This window comes from Aquarana catesbeiana, linkage group LG01, assembly GCF_042186555.1.
Source record: "Aquarana catesbeiana isolate 2022-GZ linkage group LG01, ASM4218655v1, whole genome shotgun sequence".
NCBI lineage: Eukaryota > Metazoa > Chordata > Amphibia > Anura > Ranidae > Aquarana > Aquarana catesbeiana.
Window position 1 is genome coordinate 6448424 of NC_133324.1, and position 25735 is coordinate 6474158.

Consider the following 25735-nt stretch of genomic DNA (forward strand, 5'->3'; position numbering starts at 1 on the left):
GATTTATATAGTGCCGACAGTTTGTGCAGCGCTTTACAACATTAAGGCACACAGTACAATTACAATACACTTCAATACAGGAGGGATCAGAGGGCCCTATTCATTAGAGCTTACAATCTAGGAGGGAGGGTCAAGTGATCTAAAAGGGTTATAGCTGTGGGGGATGAGCTAATGGAGAAAATAGAAGTGCAGTTGTTCGGTGGAGGGAGGATAGGCTTCTCTGAAGAAAAAAGTTTTCAGGGATCGCCTAAAAGTGGATAGATTTGCAGACAGTCTGACAGATTGGGGTAGGGAATTCCAGAGGATGGGAGAGGCTCAGGAGAAGTCCTAGAGGTGAATATGGGAGACTAGCCTAGTGATGTAGCTGGGGGCAGAGTTGTGGATGGCTTTGTAACGTATTGTTTTGAATTTAATTTGTTGGGCGAGTGGCAGCCAATGGAGGGATTGGCAGAGAGGGGTAGCAGACACTGAGCGGTTTGTAAGGTGGATGAGTCTGGCAGCAGCATTCATGATGGACTGAAGGGGGATAGTCTATTTAAAGGTAAGCCAATGAAGAGTTGTGGTAGTTGAGGCGAGAGATACCGGGGAGTGAATCAGGAGTTTTGTGGTTTCATTGGTTAGAAAGGGACGTCGTTTAGAGATGTTGCAGAGGTTGAGGCGGGCAAGCTTTGGTAAGGGATTGGATGTGGGGCCAAAAGGAGAGTTCAGAGTCCAGGATAACACCTAGCACCCTGACATGTGGGGACTTGTGGATGGTTGTGCCCTTGCTCTTGACAGACAAGTCAGGGGAAGAGGCACGTGGGGGAGGAAATATTATGAGCTCTGTTTTGGACAAGTTGAGTTTGAGGAAGTGGTGTGACATCCAGACAGATATGTCTGTTAGTAAGTTAGTGATGCGTGAGGAGACTGATGGAGTGAGTTCAGGGGTGGAGAGATAGATTTGGGTGTTGTCAGCGTAGACAACATGTTGTTGTCCAGTGAAAATTGCCCATTACATGCTTGTGGTCAGTAGAGATTGCACCCTGCATGTAGAAGGTCAGTGAGAGATTGACCTTACATATGATGGTCAGTGGAGATTTCCACCTACATGTTGGTGACCAGTATTGATGGCCCCCTACATGCTGGTAGTCAATGCCCTGTAAAATATTGTTGATATGTGCACAATATCATTTATCATTCCATTGTTTTGTTGAGATGTTCCTCATCATAAATAAAATCCACTCTTTGGGTAATATGGAGTAAATGACGTACTCTGATACATGGAATAATTATAGAATCCATCACTCAGCGAGAGTCTTGATAAGTGACGTTCTCCTGTAACACCTGTTTCTTCCTATGTTTTCCTCCAGCCCACGTTGGCGGGATATCCGGATTTGGCAAAGGTTTCCTGATAAGGAGGGCTAAAATTGTCCTAATAACAAGCCTGGAGCTCTCCCCTGATTGGCTGACTGAGTGTATATAAGCTGAACAGACCTTACAATCGTCCTCATATCCAAGAAAAGCAGAAGATGGCAACACTGTGGGTCCTCCTGTCCTGCCTGGTCCTGCTCAGCGGAGCCTATGGTGAGTATACATACATGTTTGTAGTACATTGTAATATACTGTGTATATATATATAGATATTTATATATATATATAGATATCTATATATATATAGATATCTATATATATATAGATATCTATATATATATAGATATCTATATATCTATAGATATCTATATATATTTATTTTTACACATACTATACCAATGAATAATTCTAGACACATACATTCATAGAGCTTATATAACGTAGTACATTGATCTAATTGTATGGAAGACTTTTGGTAATCTCCATTTTATTGATCACATCCACTATGGATAAGACAATGAAACAAACTCCTGAACAATACATGGTTGGGATAGCCTGGCTCTGATTATTTTATTATTTTTTTAATGGAAAAAAAAAGTCAAAATCCGCCTTTTTAACGATCAATTTAGACAAAGACATTAATAAGAGACTTAATGACCAAACAGACGTTGTATTATATTATATGGTGATGTGTAACAATGTATTACTGGCAGTTATAATAAGAATGTGTATTTCTCAGGTTGCGGTGTTCCCACCATCAGGCCCCTTATCTCCGGCTACGCCAGGGTTGTGAACGGTGAAAACGCCGTCTCTGGTTCTTGGCCATGGCAGGTGTCTCTTCAGGTACGATCGTTTCTTCACCACATTTTTATCTTGTTCTTTAAATTGTAACATTTCTAGGTTTAATGTTATTTCTAGGGTAAGATCAGAATGCCACCCATTGTGTAAAAACACATGCCCCTCCCCCAACCCTCAGGTCTAGGACTTCCTATGGAGAAAAAATTTAAATTTTCACTGACTGAATGTTTTCATTATCAATTCTAAATGGAAAGATTTAATGTAACACAACCCTTTTAGAAAAGCAAAGTGGAAGAAGGCAGAGGTAGGTGACAACCCCTTTTGGAAAAGCAAAGAGTAGGTAAGAAGATGTGTCCCACTAAAGAACATCAAGGAGCAGAAATTGGCACTTAGAATCACCTAGTAGCTGATCAGTAGGTGACTGGAGAAGGTACCTGTAGATGCCAATCAAACATCAGAGGGGGATGGTATGTGAAGAGGCCCCCCCCCCCCCCCCCTTCTATCCCCAAGGGCAGAACCTCTAAAATGGACCAAAATTCCAATAAAAGAAAATCCTACAGTCTTGCTGGCATGGATAAATAATAACAATAGGAGGGTTGAAGGTGCTGCTTTAGGTTTCCACTGTTAGCAGCATGTCCTAGACAATTAGTCATATATTCTGAAGCTAAAGGGAATGTCAGATTTAAATACTATGTGGTAATATTATATATCTGCCTGTAATCTTACATCTGGATTTGTCCTTTAATGAATATTAGGAGTTTTAGGCAACTTTGTAAAGCTTCCTGGCACTAAGCTTAGGTGGTCCGCCTCTGTGACCATAGCTACAAAATGTTCAATTTTCCAATGTGGGGCTAAGAATCTTCATGGTGTAGGTGAAATGTTCTGTAAATAAAGTAATGGCCTTATGACTCTTCTTCTATAGGATAGCACTGGATTCCACTACTGTGGCGGCTCCATCATCAACAGTCTCTGGGTTGTCACCGCTGCCCACTGCGGAGTCACGTGAGTCTTAAATGATAATATTCTACTGCAAAGTCTTTGTTCACTGTAATGATTTACTGGTAATCTGTCCATCCAGAGCCTCTGGTTTATAGACTGGATACATCCTAAATAAAGAGCCATTTATCCAACTGTCCATCCAGAGCCTCTGGTTTATAGACCGGAAACTATATAAATCCTTTTATACAATGTACAACTAACTGTTAACTCTCTTTATTTCCAGATGTGGAAGGTAGGATTTGTAGAAAGTAGAGCAATGTATATAGCATGGGTAACATAGTCTTGTACCCTTTACTAAATTACTGTAAAGAATTGACCTTTCACTGCCAGATATGTAAAATTTCCCCATGTATGGAGAGAATAAGGTTGAGATTGAAAACCATCGTCATCATGGCACCCAACCATTTACCAATGACCTGCCATGTTTGTCTTTCATCCAGAACTTCCCACCGTGTGGTCCTGGGTGAATTCGACCTTTCATCCAATGCTGAGCCCATCCAGGTCAAGTCCATCGGCAGAGTAAGTTTTTTTTATTAGTGAATCATTAGTAAGACCTCATCTGTGATACGCAGTTCGGTTTTGGGCACCAGTTCTCAAAAAGGATATCAGGGAACTGGAGAAAGTGCAGAGAAGGGCAACCAAACTGATAAGAGGCATGGAGGAGCTCAGCTATGAGGAAAGATTAGAGGAACTGAATCTATTCACTCCTGAGAAGAAGAGATTAAGGGGGATATGATCACCATGTATAAATACATAAGGGGGGATATGATCACCATGTATAAAGACATAAGGGGGAATATGATCTCCATGTATAAAGACATAAGGGGGGATATGATCACCATGTATAAAGACATAAGGGGGGATATGATCACCATGTATAAAGACATAAGGGGGGGATATGATCACCATGTATAAAGACATAATGGGGGATATGATCACCATGTATAAAGACATAAGGGGGGATATGATCACCATGTATAAAGACATAAGGGGGGATATGATCACCTTGTATAAAGACATAAGGGGGAATATGATCACCATGTATAAAGACATAAGGGGGGATATGATCACCATGTACCCTGATCACCAAAATCCATGTACTGTATGTATATAGGTACAATGAGCACCACCTAAATCATATAGCAGCTGATGTTTAGAAATACATGAAGAAATTCAGTACCCAGAATAGAGTAATGGAAAGGATAGCTGAACCAGACCCTGGTAAAAAAAGAGAGAGGAGGAGGTGGAAGAACCCAACGTTTCGGGGGTGTAAGCACTCCCTTCCTCAAAAAAGTAGGAGGTTATTAAGCAAGGAGGTTCTTACACCCCTGAAATGTTGAATTCTCCCCCCTCTCTCTTCTCCCCAGGGTCTGGCTCAAACTACATACTGATAAGTTCAGTAGTAGACCCTGATGTATTAAAATCTATGAAAACATGAATCCTTAATATAACTTTTTTCAGTTCTTCAGACACCCCCAGTACAGCACCCAGACCAAGGTCAATGACATCGCCCTGATCAAGCTTTCCAGTCCTGCCACCCTCGATGTCCGCGTGTCTCCCGTGTGTCTTGCTGCTTCCTCTGAAATCTTCAATGGAGGAGAAAGATGCGTCACCACCGGATGGGGATACATCAATGCCGCCAGTAAGAAGATTAGGTGTTCTTCAAACATACAAAGTATTAATCAGTTAAAGCCTTGGGCATATAAAGTATGTTCTAAAAATCATCATGTAGGATTGTAGGGCATCCCTTATATGCTTTGGTCCTCTTCTCCTGTTGTGGTCATCCTGAAGCTCTAGTTGGTGAGACTCAACAATTATTTTGGGATCAGGGTCATTCTTTGTGCACCAGGTAGCTGAGGCAGTAGTTCCTATGTAAGTGATGCCTGCAAACTGTTACAAGCATCAAAGACGAAATATTAGGGCTCATGCACACTGCAGCTCAAAGAAGCGGCTCCTATGGGCTTTTGAGCTTTTTTTGAGCACTCATTTTTTTCTGCCTGGAAACTCCCATCCATGTTAGCCAATGTGCCTATGCACACTATTGCTTTTTCAGAAGTTTTACAGGCATAGGCTCCTTAAAGGCAGAAAAAAAAAACCCCACCACACATTTTTGACATTTATGCACATAATAAGTGGGTGGTGAAAAATCAATCATATAACATGTAAAAAGGAATGGAAATATGAAAAAGTCCAATAAATGTAAAGGTCCTGGAAAGGACCGGTGTAAGTCCACCAGCAGATAGGGGCTAGTCAGGGATGGAGTACACTGGCACTGTCCGGCATGTAGAGCATCAGGGATGGTACATCTTCAACCAAAGGGAAGGTATATCTACTCTTACCGGAAAAAGGTGGACTCAAATGTCAGCGACAAAGAGTCATTAAGGCAAGGGTGCTGAGATCGGCAGATCGACAGAACTCTAAGAAACCCAGGTCCTCCAAACACGACTCCAAGGGTTGTGCAGGTGACCACCAGACCGAAACTCAGATGTAGGGAACACCAAGGCTGGAATTCAGGCATCGAAGGCTGGACCGGATTGCAAGAAAACTCTCGTCCGGAAGGTTATGAAAATAAAAAATGCCTCCATATAGTGTAGGTCAAAAAAGTGGGTTTTTTATTATAAAAATCAAACATACATCGGTAAGAATAAAATCTGTAATCACAGAGTAAAAAAGAAGGGCAATTTGGGAAGCAGAAAGCAAAGTCGGATGCGTTTAGTCCCAAAGGACTTCAACTGGGGCATAGAATGCATTAAGTTAAAAAAAACCTTCTGACTTTAGAGTCACTTTAATTGATAAAGGGGAGGGGAGAGAAGTGCCAAGTGCACCCTTGGTGCAATACAGTTTTAATGATCAAGAAGTGTGAGCCCGGTGAAGACTCTATGCAGTGCAGCATGGATCTCCCAGGCCTTCTTTGAACATTCAGCCTCGCATCCCCCTTTGAATACAGTCACCTGTTTCATACACTTCCACTCAACTTGTTTTACCCCAACATCCTATACATTTATCATAACATTTTATGGACAATACTCTTTTTTTTTTTTAATTGTTGTATTTTAGGCATTCACAGGGAAGGGTGGAGCTGAGAACATTGTTTGTCTTTCGTCTCCACTTTAATTGACTCCTTTTTTTTCCATTAAAGTGTATTTTTAGGCAAAACATCTTTTTGATGTTTTCCTCTTTACTTCCTGTTACCTCTTACTGAAGAATCATTTGTAAAGTAAGGACAATCCCTTCTTAGATAGTTGTGTCATGTATTCCTCTTAAACAATTCTGCTCTCTTCACGTTCCAGTAACAACCTTAGCATTTTGGATTTCCCATCACTACCTGTCCCAATGGCCACCAAGACCAAAACAGACAATTAATTTCCCCAGAGAACACACAGACAGCAATTGCCTTGGTGGCCCCTTGACTTTAGTAACACTTTAATTGACTCCTTTTTTCCATTAATGTGTATTCTTTACTTCCTGTTACCTCTTACTAAAGAATGATTTGTAAAATAAGAACAATCCCTTCATGTTCCAGTGACATCCTTAACATTTTGGATTCCCCATCGCTATCTGTCCCAATGGCCACCAAGACCAAAAGAGATGATAAATTCCCCTCGAGAGAAAACACAGACAGCAATTGCCTTGGTGGCCCCCTGTACTGGTGGGCTGATGGCAAAAGCCCCTTTTCCTTTTATTAAAGTGGCTCTTCATTGACATTGGATGGTCACTCGGTGGTACAACTCATTATCATACATTTTCAATTATTTTCCCAGGTTTCCTTTTCAGTCACTGGGGCCTAGTTATGAAGACTGACATAATAATAATAAAAACCTTTCCTTTGGCCTCCATTCCCCTTTTTATCTCTCCAGATCATTAAAGTTTGACTTAGAAAGCTCCAATGAACTGTTGACATTAAGCATGGTATTATGCTAGGATTTTTCGGTAGAATTCATTCTTATTTGAAATTTCTTGGAAAATTAACAGAGAAATTACTTAGAGAAGTTTCATAAGTTGGAAAAACCATCAGACATTTCCAAGAGAAATGAAGCAAAATATCAGTTTTAGTTGGGTATTGGCAGGAATCGCAATGAAATGACACAATAAGGCCTTATTTGGTTGACTGTCAGTCGGGTATGGACAGGCATGATAATGATATGGCCATAATATGGTCTTCTTTGGTTGGCTGTCGGTCTGGTATGAACAACAATCACAACGAAAAGACCATAATACGGTCTTCTACAGAGGGCTGTACATAGAGATGTCTAGAGTTTAAATATGTTAGTTGCTGTTCATCCTTTATGTTAATCCCTCTTCTTACTTTCTCCCTTAGCACAAGCCAAGCCAGCTAAACTCCAGCAGGTGTCTCTTCCTCTTCTGGCCAACGCTGACTGCCAGAGATACTTTTCAACCAAAATCCAGGCCTCCATGATCTGCGCTGGTGCCTCCGGTGCCTCCTCCTGCATGGTACGATGATCTACAGACTTTCTATTGACCAGTGTTAGCTCTCCGTAGTTATCTCACTGAACAGAACAATAGCGTAGGGGTCCAAACTATTTCAAAGTGGGTCACTTTATATGAGGCAGAACAGTCTGTGTAGCCTAACAATCATACATAGATTATTATACATATACAGTATCCCACAAAAGTGAGTACACCCCTCACATTTTTCTAAATATTTGATTCTATCTTTTCATGTGAAGAAATTACACTTTGTTACAATGTAAAGTAGTGAGTGTACAGCTTGTATAACAGTGTAAATTTGCTGTCCCCTAAAAATAACTCAACACACAGCCATTAATGCCTAAACCGCTGGCAACAAAGGTGAGTACACCCCTAAGTGAAAATGTCCAAATTGGGCCCAAAGTGTCAATATTTTGTGTGGCCACCATTATTTTCCAGCACTGCCTTAGCCCTCTTTGGCATGGAGGTCACCAGAGCTTCACAGGTTGCCACTGGAGTCCTCTTCCACTCCTCCATGACGACATCACGGAGCTGGTGGATGTTAGAGGCCTTGCGCTCCTCCACCTTCTGTTTGAGGATGCCCCACAGATGATCAATAGGGTTTAGGACTGGAGACATGCTTGGCCAGTCCATCACCTTTACCCTCAGCTTCTTTAGCAAGGCAGTGGTGGTCTTGGAGGTGTGTTTGGGGTGGTTATCATGTTGGAATACTGCCCTGCGGCCCAGTCTCCAAAGGGAGGGGATCATGCTCTGCTTCAGTATGTCACAGTACATGTTGGCATTCATGGTTCCCTCAATGATCTGTAGCTCCCCAGTGCCGGAAGTACTCATGCAGCCCCAGACCATGACACTCCCACCACCATGCTTGACTGTAGACAAGACACACTTGTCTTTGTATATTATATGATTAGGTATTAAATTAAACCTAATTAGTGAATACTGAATAATTTGCTCCACCATTAATGGTCCTGTGTTCTGTTTCAAATAGTAAATTATCTTCTGCACATCACTGTTGTTGAAAATAACTGGTGAGGAGTTCTTTTGAACCCATTAATAGTTCATATATGTGTTTCATGATTTGTTCCAGAGTTCATGTTCTCTTATGAGACCCGTTGAGTTTCTTTTGTCAAAGAATACTTTATATAGATTGGCACCAAGCTTGGCCTTGTGGTTGAGAGGTGCCATCATGGTGTAGATGACCTTACGTGGACCATAAAAAGTCCAAAAATTGGAAATGTCATCCATCCAGGCCATCTTACAGTGTGTATGCAACAATTGTATTAGTCTATATAGAGATGGAAAGGATCATAAAAATTCTACTGCTATCCACTGGCTCCCTTCATAAAATCTCCCACTCGCTTTCTGCCAGAACCAATAAAATATTTCATAAATTATGGCTTTTCTTTCAAATGTATGTTAACATCAAAAGAATAAAATTGGGACTACATTGCTCTGGGTCTCATGATCCAAAAACTGGTTCAATTTCTTTATATACTGAATAGAATCCACACTCAGGTAGAAGTTATGTCCTATTGTAAGTAGATAATAATATGTCATGGCTCCATAGTTTTGGCTACATTAACCCCATTGACACCCAGTCGTGCATCCCTTGAACTGGGCATTTATGCCTTCGGAGACAGGAAGGAATTACTAACCACTTGACCAATGTGATTGGCTGTCACAATGGTCACCTGATCATGAGCCAGTCTCAGGAGCTCCCGATCATAACTAGAGAAGAGGAGCTTTCTGTGAAAGCCCAGTCAATGTGTAAGCACACAGCAAGTGTACTTTCAGAACAGAAACTTTAGACGTCCATGGATGCATACATGCGGCGCGAGAGTGATCAAGTACACACTCTTTGTCGAAGCGCATACGTGTTGTTTTGTCGGCAAGTGATTACTTGAGAACTCTTCTGTAATTCTTCATTTTGCTTCTTTTCAGGGTGACTCTGGTGGACCCCTTGTGTGCCAGAGGAACGGAGCCTGGACCCTGGCCGGTGTTGTCTCCTTTGGCAGCTCTTCCTGCTCTCCATCTTCTCCCGGAGTCTACGCCCGCGTCACCGCCCTCAGATCCTGGGTGGACCAGACTGTTGCCGCCAACTAAATACCATCCAATGTCCTGATACTCAATAAAGTAACTTTTGCATCCTAATATGACTTGGGATTTTCTTGAGATTCATTCACAAAATAAACAACAAAACATATTAAACAAATGATATAAATGAGATGATTAAAACTTATAAAATCTTTACATTTCTTAAGGTGATGACAGTTTGTGATTCTGTTCCATTCACAGTTTATCTCTCCCCAACTTCCACATTTTACTCCTGCACAGTGGTGGCTGGTGCTCCAAATTTTTTGGGGGGCGCAAACAAACTAAAAAACACTGAACCCCCCATCAATTGCAGCCTCACTGTGCCCATCAAATGCAGCCATTGTGCCCATCAAATGCAGCCACTTGTGCCCATTATATGCAGCCACTTGTGCCCATCAAATGCAGCCATTGTGCCCATCAAATGCAGCCACTTGTGCCGATATAATCAGCTTTGCTCTATTATGTGTGTGCAGGTTCTGGAAGCTTCCATTGCCCAGTCAAGAATGTTTGCATTTAGCTTGGTGTCCAGGGGAAATTGTAAAAACAATTTTTACGCTGTGTCCATATGAACCTTTCTTTGTATTCTGCAGATCTAGACTAGACCACCATGACAGCAATATTCAAACAGTAGGGCCCAGTGTCACAAAGGTCTAATTATACTTTAAGGTCCTCCTCACTTCTGTTCAATGCCTTGCAGTGTGTTATCACCCACTCATCAACCTTCATTATTTTACATGTCAATGTGCAATCAGGCTGCCCAGTCATTTTTACAGATCTTCCAACACACCACAACACACATAGCTTTATATAGGAACCTTTTTTCATCACAGCATAACACAAATCTTCAAATTTGTCCTTCATTGTTAAAAAATGAAGGCCGTTCCTTTGGAAAAATTTCAATCTAGTTACTGTAGGTTTCATAAATTCTGACCTTTGTAATGAAGGCTTTAAAGATTTGTTGCAAAGATGTTTGCTGTTTCCATCATCTGTGTCCAAAGCAAAGGCACCAATATACAATTTCCTGGTGAAAAAGTAACTTGCCAGTGAAGCCCTGAAGTCTTGGAAGGAGAGACCGGCTGAGATGAAGCAGAAATACATTTGGACTCTGGAGCCTCAGAGAACTTACCATTGAGGTAAAGACACTGGTACTCTGCAGTGAGATCCTCCCAGTGTTGCATTATCTCGCCCAGGTCTGGCCCTCGTGAAGTCAAAACAGGCAAGGCCATAACCAGATCAGTGTTTTACTCCACCTGGGACTCCAAAATGGTCAGAGTAAAGTAGGCAGTCATGTTCAAGAAGCCCTTCAAAGGTGGTAACAGTGTGTCCGACATTGATACTCAACTGAGGGTTTTCATCACTTGCAACTGCATGGAACTTTGATTGATCAAACAGTGGACTCTAGTGGAAGCTCCATGTCCCAATTTTCCCCTGGCCTCTTTGGAGGTCCCTTGGATGGCACAAATGGGACATTCCCTACAACTGGTGCACTCTGTGAAGCAAGTGCTAGCAGGAATAAGCCTGACCTGTAGCAGCCAACAACTGTCTACAAGTTGATCAGAGAAGAGGGCACAGTGGAGTCTGTTCATGGCCTACCTCTAGCCACTTGCAAGGTGGTCTGGAGAAATGTTTCTTCAAAGAGACTCAACACACACAGAATCAGGCCCTGACCGTTACAACCCTGGCAAACTGACAACACTAGAAATCTCAAGAGACATTGCCGTGCTCTTGAACGACTGTGGCGTAAAACCAAATACCTGCAAGACTTCACCCTATATAAATCTGCCCTTCTAAAATACAATTCATGCCTCCATGCTGCCAAACAAGCCTACTTTGTCTCTCTTATTAATACTTTGTCATCCAGTCCCCATTGGCTCTTCTCAACCTTTAACTCTCTGCTTCGTCCCCCACCCCCTCTACCCACTAACTCACTCACTGCCCAAGAGATTGTCAATCACTTCAAAGACAAGATTGATGCAATTCATGAGGACACCTCCACTGTGAGTACATCTTCCCCACCGAAAATAACTTGTTTAACAGTACAATCAAAACTCTCCTCTTTTGAATTGGCTACTACTGAAGAGGTTACAAAACTTTTCTCAGATGCCCACTTAACCAATTGTTCCTTGGATTCTGTTCCCTTACAACTACTACAGTCACCCTCTTCTTCTATCCTATGCTCCCTCACCCACATCTTCAATCTCTTCCTCTCTAGTGGCACCTTCCCCTCCCCTCTAAAACATGCGCAGATCACTCCCATTCTTAAAAAGCCCTCACTGGACCCCACCAACCTGAACAACTTAAGACCCATCTCATTGATTGAGGGAGGAGCCGGATGTGGGCGTCTTGTAGGGTCCGATGCTAGTCCTGGGATGAGGGGTATGCCTGGAGCCTCTCCTCCCGTGATCCTGGCTCTGGCCTCGGGCTAGATGCAGATCGTCCCCCCCCTGGGTTTACCCCCCAACCCGGTACCTTCGACCCCCTCCCCCTCGGATATCCCTGACGGAAGTTCGGCGTCCTCTGGGCCTTGATTCTGGGTATAAAGTATCTCTGGCACTCTGTGTTGTCAGAAGAGGAAGAGCCACCTGCTGGAGTTTATCTGGCTTAGCTAGTGCTGAGAGAGAAAGGGAGAAGATGGATTAACACAAAAGATGGACAGCAATTAACATATATAAGCTCTAGACATCTTCATGTATAGCTTTCCGTAGAAGACCACATTGTGGCCATGTCATTGTGATGTCTGTCCATACCAGACTGAAACTGATATTTTTTTTTTACCCCATTTTTACTGGACAGTTTTTCTGTGCCGTATACCAGTGCCACCTATCAGTGCCCATCAGTGCCACTTATCAGTGCCCATAAGTGCCACCTCATCAGTGCCCATCAGTGCCAACTTATCAGTGCCCGTCATTGAAGGAGAAAACTTACTTATTTACAACAATTTTTACAGGAACAAAGAAAAACTTGTTTTTTTTTCAAAATTTTCGATTTTTTTTTATTTGTTGCGCAAAAAATAAAAACCACAGAGGTGATCAAATACCACCAAAAGAAAGCTCTATTTGTGGGAACAAAATGATAAGAATTTACTTTGGGTACAGTGTAGCATGACCGCGCCATTGTCATTCAAATTGCGACAGCGCTGAAAGCTGAAAATTGGCTTGGGCAGGAAGGTGTCTAAATGCCCGGCTTTGAAGTGGTTAAAAGAAACCACACCCCCCCATTGTAATCCATGCATCCGGCACCCTGCATGTAGATAAGGGGGCCGGACGCATGGATGGGGGGGACAGCGCCTATGCGCCCCTAATGGACAGGCCTGACCCGATGGATTGACATTTTCTGCTTTTCATGGATATAAGGATGATTGTAAGGTCTGTTCAGCTTATATACGCTCAGTCAGCCAATCAGGTGAGAGCTCCAGGCTTGTTATTAAGATAATTTTAGCTCTCCTTATCAGGAAACTTTTAACAAATCCGGATATTCCACCAACTTGGGCTGAAGAAAAAGATATGAGGAAACAGGTGTTACAGGAGAACGTCACTTATCAAGACTCTCGCTGAGTGATGAAATCTATAATTAGTTGAGGTATCTGAGCACACCTTTTTCCACCATATTACATAAAGAGTGGATTTTATTTATGACGTGGAACATCTCAAAACTCAATAAATATTGTGGTTCCAAAATACAAACTTTTCACCACTAAACACACACAGGTCTTGGATTCCAGGATCTACCCAACGCTTCCAACATGTCTTCTAATAAGAAATTCTTTTTCAGTTGGGACAAATCCATCATAGACCATGGGCTCCCCTCCTCCACCTCAGCTCAACAGTTTGTTATGGTTGCCACCTCATCCCTTTAAACCCGAACACATATAATAATTACACGGGTTCTGTGGCTGATTAAGGTGGTAATTAAATTCACTCGGTGCCTTATCTGCATTTAAGTAGCCTCAGAACCCGTGTAATTCAAAGGTGTTCCGGGTTTAAAGGGATGAGGTGGCATCTCTATAGTTTGTAGATCTCACCTCTGTTGAGAAGAAGCTCCAGCACATGACAAAACAAGGAGAAATAACGGCACACACCAGCATTTATATAGATAAACTCTAATGCCCTGTACACACGACCGGTTTTGCCATCGGAATAAACTCTGAAGGTTTCTCCGACGGAGTTCCGACTGAATTCCGCTCAAGCTGTCTTGCCTACACGCGGTCACACCAAAGTCCGACCGTCCAGAACGATGTGACGTACAACACGCAACGACGGGACTAGAAAAAGGAAGTTCAATAGCCAGTAGCCAATAGCTTCCGTCACGTACTTGCTTCAGAGCATGCGTCGTTTTTGGTCCGTCGGAACAGCATACAGACGAGCGGTTTTCCCGATAGGAATTAGTTCCATCAGAAAAATTTAGAACATAAAAAAAAACATATAAAATTGATGCGCTCTAATATATGATCAGTCAGCATAAAATAATGTGCAAAATGTGGATATAATGGACCCAAACCATTACAATAAATATGTGCAAAGCCTGTAATAAAATGATTATTTAAATAATCCTGGTGCTAGTGCATCCACATAAATCTGCCACAGTGCTAGATACTACTGTGCAAAATCATAAATTATACCACTCTGATTATAAACATAACTGACAAGTGTACAGAATAGCAAAATCCTGGCGCTGTTGCACACAAAAAAACGCCACAATAATAAATTATAATGTGAAAAAAACTATTTTGTGAAAACCACACCAAAAAACGCCACAATGCTAAAATGTGAGAAAAAAATATAAAAACCACTCTAGTGTATGTTGCCAGTATGTGCAATCATAGGGAGAAACTTTTCAGTGAAGATATATTAATCCGGAATCTGAATGAAATTGTCCCAGCAGTTAATATGCCTTACTAGGTTGAATTAATTAATTAATTAAAGTTCGTTGTTCATGATTTGTTTTAACATCCTGCTTCAGCCATATTCATGTTGGTCATCTAGTTCTCAACACCGGCGATTTTATGAAAAACAAGCAGAGAAATGCATCATTGCGTGGTGAACTGGATAAAAGGACACAAGCAAACTACTCAGAGATACACTCACGTGCGCCCGGTTGTGTAAAAGCATATAAGTATGCAGATTGCAGTCAGCCGCTGTGGACGAAACTTTACTCAAAAGACCGCTGCAGTTCAACTCCAAGTGTCAAACTGCAGAAAGCATCCTAGGCTCCTCCCACGCATTGCGTCACTGTCACGTGACTTTCTCAAGGATCCTTGAGGGTTAATCCTTTTGAAACCAAGTCGTTGTAATCAGGGTTTTGGGGCTCTTTCCCACCCAAAGTCTCTATGAGCTTCAGAATTCCAGGTCCCAAATGAGGACTTACCAATCCTTAGGCTGCGTACACAAAAGTCCGACGGCCATTCCGGCGGACTTTCGTCAGACTTTTGATGGACTTCCGACTTACTTTTGAACGAACGGACTTGCCTACACACGATCACACCAAAGTCCGACGGATTTGTACGTGATGACGTACGACCGGTCTAAAATAAGGAAGTTAATAGCCAGTAGCCAATAGCTGCCCTAGCGTGGGTTTTTTTATCCGTCAGACTAGCATACAGACGAGCGGACTTTTCGACCGGACTTGAGTCCATCGGAAAGATTTGAAGCATGTTTCAAATCTAAAGTCCGTCTGATTTTCGACTGGAAAAGTCCGCTGAAGGTCCGATGAAGCCCACACATGATCGGATTGTCCGCCGGACTCGGTCCGCCGGACTCGGTCCGTCGGACCAGTCCGGTCAAAAAGTCCTCTCATGTGTACGCTGCATTAGTGTACTCTAATTCAATCTTCTCCTCTCCAACTGGACTTCCCCAGAACCCTTCACCCTGCATGCGTGAGAACCCCCGAGTACTCAATAATGTTTTCACATCATCCCCCCTAAAGGGAACAAAACCCAAATAGTGGGGGCACGTATCCTGTACAATATATTTGATCATACGATCCTACAAAAAAAAAGGTGAACAATAACATGAACATATGAATGCCAACAGTGGTCAGTGGAGATTGCCTCCTACATGTTGGTGGACAGTGGAAATAGCCCCCTATATGCTGGTGGCCTGTGGAGATTGTCCTCTATTATTATTATTATATAGGATTTATATAGTGCCGACAGTTTGTGCAGCGCTTTACAACATTAAGGCACACAGTACAATTACAATACACTTCAATACAGGAGGGATCAGAGGGCCCTATTCATTAGAGCTTACAATCTAGGAGGGAGGGTCAAGTGATCTAAAAGGGTTATAGCTGTGGGGGATGAGCTAATGGAGAAAATAGAAGTGCAGTTGTTCGGTGGAGGGAGGATAGGCTTCTCTGAAGAAAAAAGTTTTCAGGGATCGCCTAAAAGTGGATAGATTTGCAGACAGTCTGACAGATTGGGGTAGGGAATTCCAGAGGATGGGAGAGGCTCAGGAGAAGTCCTAGAGGTGAATATGGGAGACTAGCCTAGTGATGTAGCTGGGGGCAGAGTTGTGGATGGCTTTGTAACGTATTGTTTTGAATTTAATTTGTTGGGCGAGTGGCAGCCAATGGAGGGATTGGCAGAGAGGGGTAGCAGACACTGAGCGGTTTGTAAGGTGGATGAGTCTGGCAGCAGCATTCATGATGGACTGAAGGGGGATAGTCTATTTAAAGGTAAGCCAATGAAGAGTTGTGGTAGTTGAGGCGAGAGATAACCGGGGAGTGAATCAGGAGTTTTGTGGTTTCATTGGTTAGAAAGGGACGTCGTTTAGAGATGTTGCAGAGGTTGAGGCGGCAAGCTTTGGTAAGGGATTGGATGTGGGGCCAAAAGGAGAGTTCAGAGTCCAGGATAACACCTAGCACCCTGGCATGTGGGGACTTGTGGATGGTTGTGCCCTTGCTCTTGACAGACAAGTCAGGGGAAGAGGCACGTGGGGGAGGAAATATTATGAGCTCTGTTTTGGACAAGTTGAGTTTGAGGAAGTGGTGTGACATCCAGACAGATATGTCTGTTAGTAAGTTAGTGATGCGTGAGGAGACTGATGGAGTGAGTTCAGGGGTGGAGAGATAGATTTGGGTGTTGTCAGCGTAGACAACATGTTGTTGTCCAGTGAAAATTGCCCATTACATGCTTGTGGTCAGTAGAGATTGCACCCTGCATGTAGAAGGTCAGTGAGAGATTGACCTTACATATGATGGTCAGTGGAGATTTCCACCTACATGTTGGTGACCAGTATTGATGGCCCCCTACATGCTGGTAGTCAATGCCCTGTAAAATATTGTTGATATGTGCACCATATCATTTATCATTCCATTGTTTTGTTGAGATGTTCCTCATCATAAATAAAATCCACTCTTTGGGTAATATGGAGTAAATGACGTACTCTGATACATGGAATAATTATAGAATCCATCACTCAGCGAGAGTCTTGATAAGTGACGTTCTCCTGTAACACCTGTTTCTTCCTATGTTTTCCTCCAGCCCACGTTGGCGGGATATCCGGATTTGGCAAAGGTTTCCTGATAAGGAGGGCTAAAATTGTCCTAATAACAAGCCTGGAGCTCTCCCCTGATTGGCTGACTGAGTGTATATAAGCTGAACAGACCTTACACTCGTCCTCATATCCAAGAAAAGCAGAAGATGGCAACACTTTGGGTCCTCCTGTCCTGCCTGGTCCTGCTCAGCGGAGCCTATGGTGAGTATACATACATGTTTGTAGTACATTGTAATATACTGTGTATATATATATAGATATTTATATATATATATAGATATCTATATATATATAGATATCTATATATATATATATATATATAGATATCTATATATATATAGATATCTATATATCTATAGATATCTATATATATTTATTTTTACACATACTATACCAATGAATAATTCTAGACACATACATTCATAGAGCTTATATAACGTAGTACATTGATCTAATTGTATGGAAGACTTTTGGTAATCTCCATTTTATTGATCACATCCACTATGGATAAGACAATGAAACAAACTCCTGAACAATACATGGTTGGGATAGCCTGGCTCTGATTATTTTATTATTTTTTTAATGGAAAAAAAAAGTCAAAATCCGCCTTTTTAACGATCAATTTAGACAAAGACATTAATAAGAGACTTAATGACCAAACAGACGTTGTGTGGTATTATATGGTGGTGTGTAGCAATGTATTACTGGCAGTTATAATACGAATGTGTATTTCTCAGGTTGCGGTGTTCCCACCATCAGGCCCCTTATCTCCGGCTACGCCAGGGTTGTGAACGGTGAAAACGCCGTCTCTGGTTCTTGGCCATGGCAGGTGTCTCTTCAGGTACGATCGTTTCTTCACCACATTTTTATCTTGTTCTTTAAATTGTAACATTTCTAGGTTTAATGTTATTTCTAGGGTAAGCTTAGAATGCCACCCATTGTGTAAAAACACATGCCCCTCCCCCAACCCTCAGGTCTAGGACTTCCTATGGACAAAAAATTTAAATTTTCACTGACTGAATGTTTTCATTATCAATTCTAAATGGAAAGATTTAATGTAACACAGCCCTTTTAGAAAAGCAAAGTGGAAGAAGGCAGAGGTAGGTGACAACCCCTTTTGGAAAAGCAAAGAGTAGGTAAGAAGATGTGTCCCACTAAAGAACATCAAGGAGCAGAAATTGGCACTTAGAATCACCTAGTAGCTGATCAGTAGGTGACTGGAGAAGGTACCTGTAGATGCCAATCAAACATCAGAGGGGGATGGTATGTGAAGAGGCCCCCCCCCCCCCCCTTCTATCCCCAAGGGCAGAACCTCTAAAATGGACCAAAATTCCAATAAAAGAAAATCCTACAGTCTTGCTGGCATGGATAAATAATAACAATAGGAGGGTTGAAGGTGCTGCTTTAGGTTTCCACTGTTAGCAGCATGTCCTAGACAATTAGTCATATATTCTGAAGCTAAAGGGAATGTCAGATTTAAATACTATGTGGTAATATTATATATCTGCCTGTAATCTTACATCTGGATTTGTCCTTTAATGAATATTAGGAGTTTTAGGCAACTTTGTAAAGCTTCCTAGCACTAAGCTTAGGTGGTCCGCCTCTGTGACCATAGCTACAAAATGTTCAATTTTCCAATGTGGGGCTAAGAATCTTCATGGTGTAGGTGAAATGTTCTGTAAATAAAGTAATGGCCTTATGACTCTTCTTCTATAGGATAGCACTGGATTCCACTACTGTGGCGGCTCCATCATCAACAGTCTCTGGGTTGTCACCGCTGCCCACTGCGGAGTCACGTGAGTCTTAAATGATAATATTCTACTGCAAAGTCTTTGTTCACTGTAATGATTTACTGGTAATCTGTCCATCCAGAGCCTCTGGTTTATAGACTGGATACATCCTAAATAAAGAGCCATTTATCCAACTGTCCATCCAGAGCCTCTGGTTTATAGACCGGAAACTATATAAATCCTTTTATACAATGTACAACTAACTGTTAACTCTCTTTATTTCCAGATGTGGAAGGTAGGATTTGTAGAAAGTAGAGCAATGTATATAGCATGGGTAACATAGTCTTGTACCCTTTACTAAATTACTGTAAAGAATTGACCTTTCACTGCCAGATATGTAAAATTTCCCCATGTATGGAGAGAATAAGGTTGAGATTGAAAACCATCGTCATCATGGCACCCAACCATTTACCAATGACCTGCCATGTTTGTCTTTCATCCAGAACTTCCCACCGTGTGGTCCTGGGTGAATTCGACCTTTCATCCAATGCTGAGCCCATCCAGGTCAAGTCCATCGGCAGAGTAAGTTTTTTTTATTAGTGAATCATTAGTAAGACCTCATCTGTGATACGCAGTTCGGTTTTGGGCACCAGTTCTCAAAAAGGATATCAGGGAACTGGAGAAAGTGCAGAGAAGGGCAACCAAACTGATAAGAGGCATGGAGGAGCTCAGCTATGAGGAAAGATTAGAGGAACTGAATCTATTCACTCCTGAGAAGAAGAGATTAAGGGGGATATGATCACCATGTATAAATACATAAGGGGGGATATGATCACCATGTATAAAGACATAAGGGGGAATATGATCTCCATGTATAAAGACATAAGGGGGGATATGATCACCATGTATAAAGACATAAGGGGGGATATGATCACCATGTATAAAGACATAAGGGGGGGATATGATCACCATGTATAAAGACATAATGGGGGATATGATCACCATGTATAAAGACATAAGGGGGGATATGATCACCATGTATAAAGACATAAGGGGGGATATGATCACCTTGTATAAAGACATAAGGGGGAATATGATCACCATGTATAAAGACATAAGGGGGGATATGATCACCATGTACCCTGATCACCAAAATCCATGTACTGTATGTATATAGGTACAATGAGCACCACCTAAATCATATAGCAGCTGATGTTTAGAAATACATGAAGAAATTCAGTACCCAGAATAGAGTAATGGAAAGGATAGCTGAACCAGACCCTGGTAAAAAAAGAGAGAGGAGGAGGTGGAAGAACCCAACGTTTCGGGGGTGTAAGCACTCCCTTCCTCAAAAAAGTAGGAGGTTATTAAGCAAGGAGGTTCTTACACCCCTGAAATGTTGAATTCTCCCCCCTCTCTCTTCTCCCCAGGGTCTGGCTCAAACTACATACTGATAAGTTCAGTAGTAGACCCTGATGTATTAAAATCTATGAAAACATGAATCCTTAATATAACTTTTTTCAGTTCTTCAGACACCCCCAGTACAGCACCCAGACCAAGGTCAATGACATCGCCCTGATCAAGCTTTCCAGTCCTGCCACCCTCGATGTCCGCGTGTCTCCCGTGTGTCTTGCTGCTTCCTCTGAAATCTTCAATGGAGGAGAAAGATGCGTCACCACCGGATGGGGATACATCAATGCCGCCAGTAAGAAGATTAGGTGTTCTTCAAACATACAAAGTATTAATCAGTTAAAGCCTTGGGCATATAAAGTATGTTCTAAAAATCATCATGTAGGATTGTAGGGCATCCCTTATATGCTTTGGTCCTCTTCTCCTGTTGTGGTCATCCTGAAGCTCTAGTTGGTGAGACTCAACAATTATTTTGGGATCAGGGTCATTCTTTGTGCACCAGGTAGCTGAGGCAGTAGTTCCTATGTAAGTGATGCCTGCAAACTGTTACAAGCATCAAAGACGAAATATTAGGGCTCATGCACACTGCAGCTCAAAGAAGCGGCTCCTATGGGCTTTTGAGCTTTTTTTGAGCACTCATTTTTTTCTGCCTGGAAACTCCCATCCATGTTAGCCAATGTGCCTATGCACACTATTGCTTTTTCAGAAGTTTTACAGGCATAGGCTCCTTAAAGGCAGAAAAAAAAAACCCCACCACACATTTTTGACATTTATGCACATAATAAGTGGGTGGTGAAAAATCAATCATATAACATGTAAAAAGGAATGGAAATATGAAAAAGTCCAATAAATGTAAAGGTCCTGGAAAGGACCGGTGTAAGTCCACCAGCAGATAGGGGCTAGTCAGGGATGGAGTACACTGGCACTGTCCGGCATGTAGAGCATCAGGGATGGTACATCTTCAACCAAAGGGAAGGTATATCTACTCTTACCGGAAAAAGGTGGACTCAAATGTCAGCGACAAAGAGTCATTAAGGCAAGGGTGCTGAGATCGGCAGATCGACAGAACTCTAAGAAACCCAGGTCCTCCAAACACGACTCCAAGGGTTGTGCAGGTGACCACCAGACCGAAACTCAGATGTAGGGAACACCAAGGCTGGAATTCAGGCATCGAAGGCTGGACCGGATTGCAAGAAAACTCTCGTCCGGAAGGTTATGAAAATAAAAAATGCCTCCATATAGTGTAGGTCAAAAAAGTGGGTTTTTTATTATAAAAATCAAACATACATCGGTAAGAATAAAATCTGTAATCACAGAGTAAAAAAGAAGGGCAATTTGGGAAGCAGAAAGCAAAGTCGGATGCGTTTAGTCCCAAAGGACTTCAACTGGGGCATAGAATGCATTAAGTTAAAAAAAACCTTCTGACTTTAGAGTCACTTTAATTGATAAAGGGGAGGGGAGAGAAGTGCCAAGTGCACCCTTGGTGCAATACAGTTTTAATGATCAAGAAGTGTGAGCCCGGTGAAGACTCTATGCAGTGCAGCATGGATCTCCCAGGCCTTCTTTGAACATTCAGCCTCGCATCCCCCTTTGAATACAGTCACCTGTTTCATACACTTCCACTCAACTTGTTTTACCCCAACATCCTATACATTTATCATAACATTTTATGGACAATACTCTTTTTTTTTTTTAATTGTTGTATTTTAGGCATTCACAGGGAAGGGTGGAGCTGAGAACATTGTTTGTCTTTCGTCTCCACTTTAATTGACTCCTTTTTTTTCCATTAAAGTGTATTTTTAGGCAAAACATCTTTTTGATGTTTTCCTCTTTACTTCCTGTTACCTCTTACTGAAGAATCATTTGTAAAGTAAGGACAATCCCTTCTTAGATAGTTGTGTCATGTATTCCTCTTAAACAATTCTGCTCTCTTCACGTTCCAGTAACAACCTTAGCATTTTGGATTTCCCATCACTACCTGTCCCAATGGCCACCAAGACCAAAACAGACAATTAATTTCCCCAGAGAACACACAGACAGCAATTGCCTTGGTGGCCCCTTGACTTTAGTAACACTTTAATTGACTCCTTTTTTCCATTAATGTGTATTCTTTACTTCCTGTTACCTCTTACTAAAGAATGATTTGTAAAATAAGAACAATCCCTTCATGTTCCAGTGACATCCTTAACATTTTGGATTCCCCATCGCTATCTGTCCCAATGGCCACCAAGACCAAAAGAGATGATAAATTCCCCTCGAGAGAAAACACAGACAGCAATTGCCTTGGTGGCCCCCTGTACTGGTGGGCTGATGGCAAAAGCCCCTTTTCCTTTTATTAAAGTGGCTCTTCATTGACATTGGATGGTCACTCGGTGGTACAACTCATTATCATACATTTTCAATTATTTTCCCAGGTTTCCTTTTCAGTCACTGGGGCCTAGTTATGAAGACTGACATAATAATAATAAAAACCTTTCCTTTGGCCTCCATTCCCCTTTTTATCTCTCCAGATCATTAAAGTTTGACTTAGAAAGCTCCAATGAACTGTTGACATTAAGCATGGTATTATGCTAGGATTTTTCGGTAGAATTCATTCTTATTTGAAATTTCTTGGAAAATTAACAGAGAAATTACTTAGAGAAGTTTCATAAGTTGGAAAAACCATCAGACATTTCCAAGAGAAATGAAGCAAAATATCAGTTTTAGTTGGGTATTGGCAGGAATCGCAATGAAATGACACAATAAGGCCTTATTTGGTTGACTGTCAGTCGGGTATGGACAGGCATGATAATGATATGGCCATAATATGGTCTTCTTTGGTTGGCTGTCGGTCTGGTATGAACAACAATCACAACGAAAAGACCATAATACGGTCTTCTACAGAGGGCTGTACATAGAGATGTCTAGAGTTTAAATATGTTAGTTGCTGTTCATCCTTTATGTTAATCCCTCTTCTTACTTTCTCCCTTAGCACAAGCCAAGCCAGCTAAACTCCAGCAGGTGTCTCTTCCTCTTCTGGCCAACGCTGACTGCCAGAGATACTTTTCAACCAAAATCCAGGCCTCCATGATCTGCGCTGGTGCCTCCGGTGCCTCCTCCTGCATGGTACGATGATCTACAGACTTTCTATTGACCAGTGTTAGCTCTCCGTAGTTATCTCACTGAACAGAACAATAGCGTAGGGGTCCAAACTATTTCAAAGTGGGTCACTTTATATGAGGCAGAACAGTCTGTGTAGCCTAACAATCATACATAGATTATTATACATATACAGTATCCCACAAAAGTGAGTACACCCCTCACATTTTTCTAAATATTTGATTCTATCTTTTCATGTGAAGAAATTACACTTTGTTACAATGTAAAGTAGTGAGTGTACAGCTTGTATAACAGTGTAAATTTGCTGTCCCCTAAAAATAACTCAACACACAGCCATTAATGCCTAAACCGCTGGCAACAAAGGTGAGTACACCCCTAAGTGAAAATGTCCAAATTGGGCCCAAAGTGTCAATATTTTGTGTGGCCACCATTATTTTCCAGCACTGCCTTAGCCCTCTTTGGCATGGAGGTCACCAGAGCTTCACAGGTTGCCACTGGAGTCCTCTTCCACTCCTCCATGACGACATCACGGAGCTGGTGGATGTTAGAGGCCTTGCGCTCCTCCACCTTCTGTTTGAGGATGCCCCACAGATGATCAATAGGGTTTAGGACTGGAGACATGCTTGGCCAGTCCATCACCTTTACCCTCAGCTTCTTTAGCAAGGCAGTGGTGGTCTTGGAGGTGTGTTTGGGGTGGTTATCATGTTGGAATACTGCCCTGCGGCCCAGTCTCCAAAGGGAGGGGATCATGCTCTGCTTCAGTATGTCACAGTACATGTTGGCATTCATGGTTCCCTCAATGATCTGTAGCTCCCCAGTGCCGGAAGTACTCATGCAGCCCCAGACCATGACACTCCCACCACCATGCTTGACTGTAGACAAGACACACTTGTCTTTGTATATTATATGATTAGGTATTAAATTAAACCTAATTAGTGAATACTGAATAATTTGCTCCACCATTAATGGTCCTGTGTTCTGTTTCAAATAGTAAATTATCTTCTGCACATCACTGTTGTTGAAAATAACTGGTGAGGAGTTCTTTTGAACCCATTAATAGTTCATATATGTGTTTCATGATTTGTTCCAGAGTTCATGTTCTCTTATGAGACCCGTTGAGTTTCTTTTGTCAAAGAATACTTTATATAGATTGGCACCAAGCTTGGCCTTGTGGTTGAGAGGTGCCATCATGGTGTAGATGACCTTACGTGGACCATAAAAAGTCCAAAAATTGGAAATGTCATCCATCCAGGCCATCTTACAGTGTGTATGCAACAATTGTATTAGTCTATATAGAGATGGAAAGGATCATAAAAATTCTACTGCTATCCACTGGCTCCCTTCATAAAATCTCCCACTCGCTTTCTGCCAGAACCAATAAAATATTTCATAAATTATGGCTTTTCTTTCAAATGTATGTTAACATCAAAAGAATAAAATTGGGACTACATTGCTCTGGGTCTCATGATCCAAAAACTGGTTCAATTTCTTTATATACTGAATAGAATCCACACTCAGGTAGAAGTTATGTCCTATTGTAAGTAGATAATAATATGTCATGGCTCCATAGTTTTGGCTACATTAACCCCATTGACACCCAGTCGTGCATCCCTTGAACTGGGCATTTATGCCTTCGGAGACAGGAAGGAATTACTAACCACTTGACCAATGTGATTGGCTGTCACAATGGTCACCTGATCATGAGCCAGTCTCAGGAGCTCCCGATCATAACTAGAGAAGAGGAGCTTTCTGTGAAAGCCCAGTCAATGTGTAAGCACACAGCAAGTGTACTTTCAGAACAGAAACTTTAGACGTCCATGGATGCATACATGCGGCGCGAGAGTGATCAAGTACACACTCTTTGTCGAAGCGCATACGTGTTGTTTTGTCGGCAAGTGATTACTTGAGAACTCTTCTGTAATTCTTCATTTTGCTTCTTTTCAGGGTGACTCTGGTGGACCCCTTGTGTGCCAGAGGAACGGAGCCTGGACCCTGGCCGGTGTTGTCTCCTTTGGCAGCTCTTCCTGCTCTCCATCTTCTCCCGGAGTCTACGCCCGCGTCACCGCCCTCAGATCCTGGGTGGACCAGACTGTTGCCGCCAACTAAATACCATCCAATGTCCTGATACTCAATAAAGTAACTTTTGCATCCTAATATGACTTGGGATTTTCTTGAGATTCATTCACAAAATAAACAACAAAACATATTAAACAAATGATATAAATGAGATGATTAAAACTTATAAAATCTTTACATTTCTTAAGGTGATGACAGTTTGTGATTCTGTTCCATTCACAGTTTATCTCTCCCCAA

General features: G+C 41.9%; 2 protein-coding genes across 2 annotated transcripts; both read left to right on the plus strand.

The window, feature by feature from the left end:
- The first annotated feature begins 1508 nt into the window (after window positions 1-1508).
- On the plus strand, window positions 1509-9699 carry LOC141124151 (chymotrypsinogen A-like). The gene is made up of 7 exons (XM_073612224.1): window positions 1509-1563; window positions 2090-2193; window positions 3071-3150; window positions 3588-3666; window positions 4609-4789; window positions 7466-7599; window positions 9538-9699. The coding sequence occupies exons 1-7, from the start codon at window positions 1509-1511 to the stop codon at window positions 9697-9699; spliced, it is 795 nt and encodes a 264-aa protein (XP_073468325.1).
- A 7630-nt stretch (window positions 9700-17329) lies between these two features.
- LOC141124152 (chymotrypsinogen A-like) lies at window positions 17330-25528 on the plus strand. Its single transcript, XM_073612225.1, has 7 exons — window positions 17330-17384; window positions 17921-18024; window positions 18900-18979; window positions 19417-19495; window positions 20438-20618; window positions 23295-23428; window positions 25367-25528. The coding sequence occupies exons 1-7, from the start codon at window positions 17330-17332 to the stop codon at window positions 25526-25528; spliced, it is 795 nt and encodes a 264-aa protein (XP_073468326.1).
- Window positions 25529-25735: the final 207 nt, after the last annotated feature.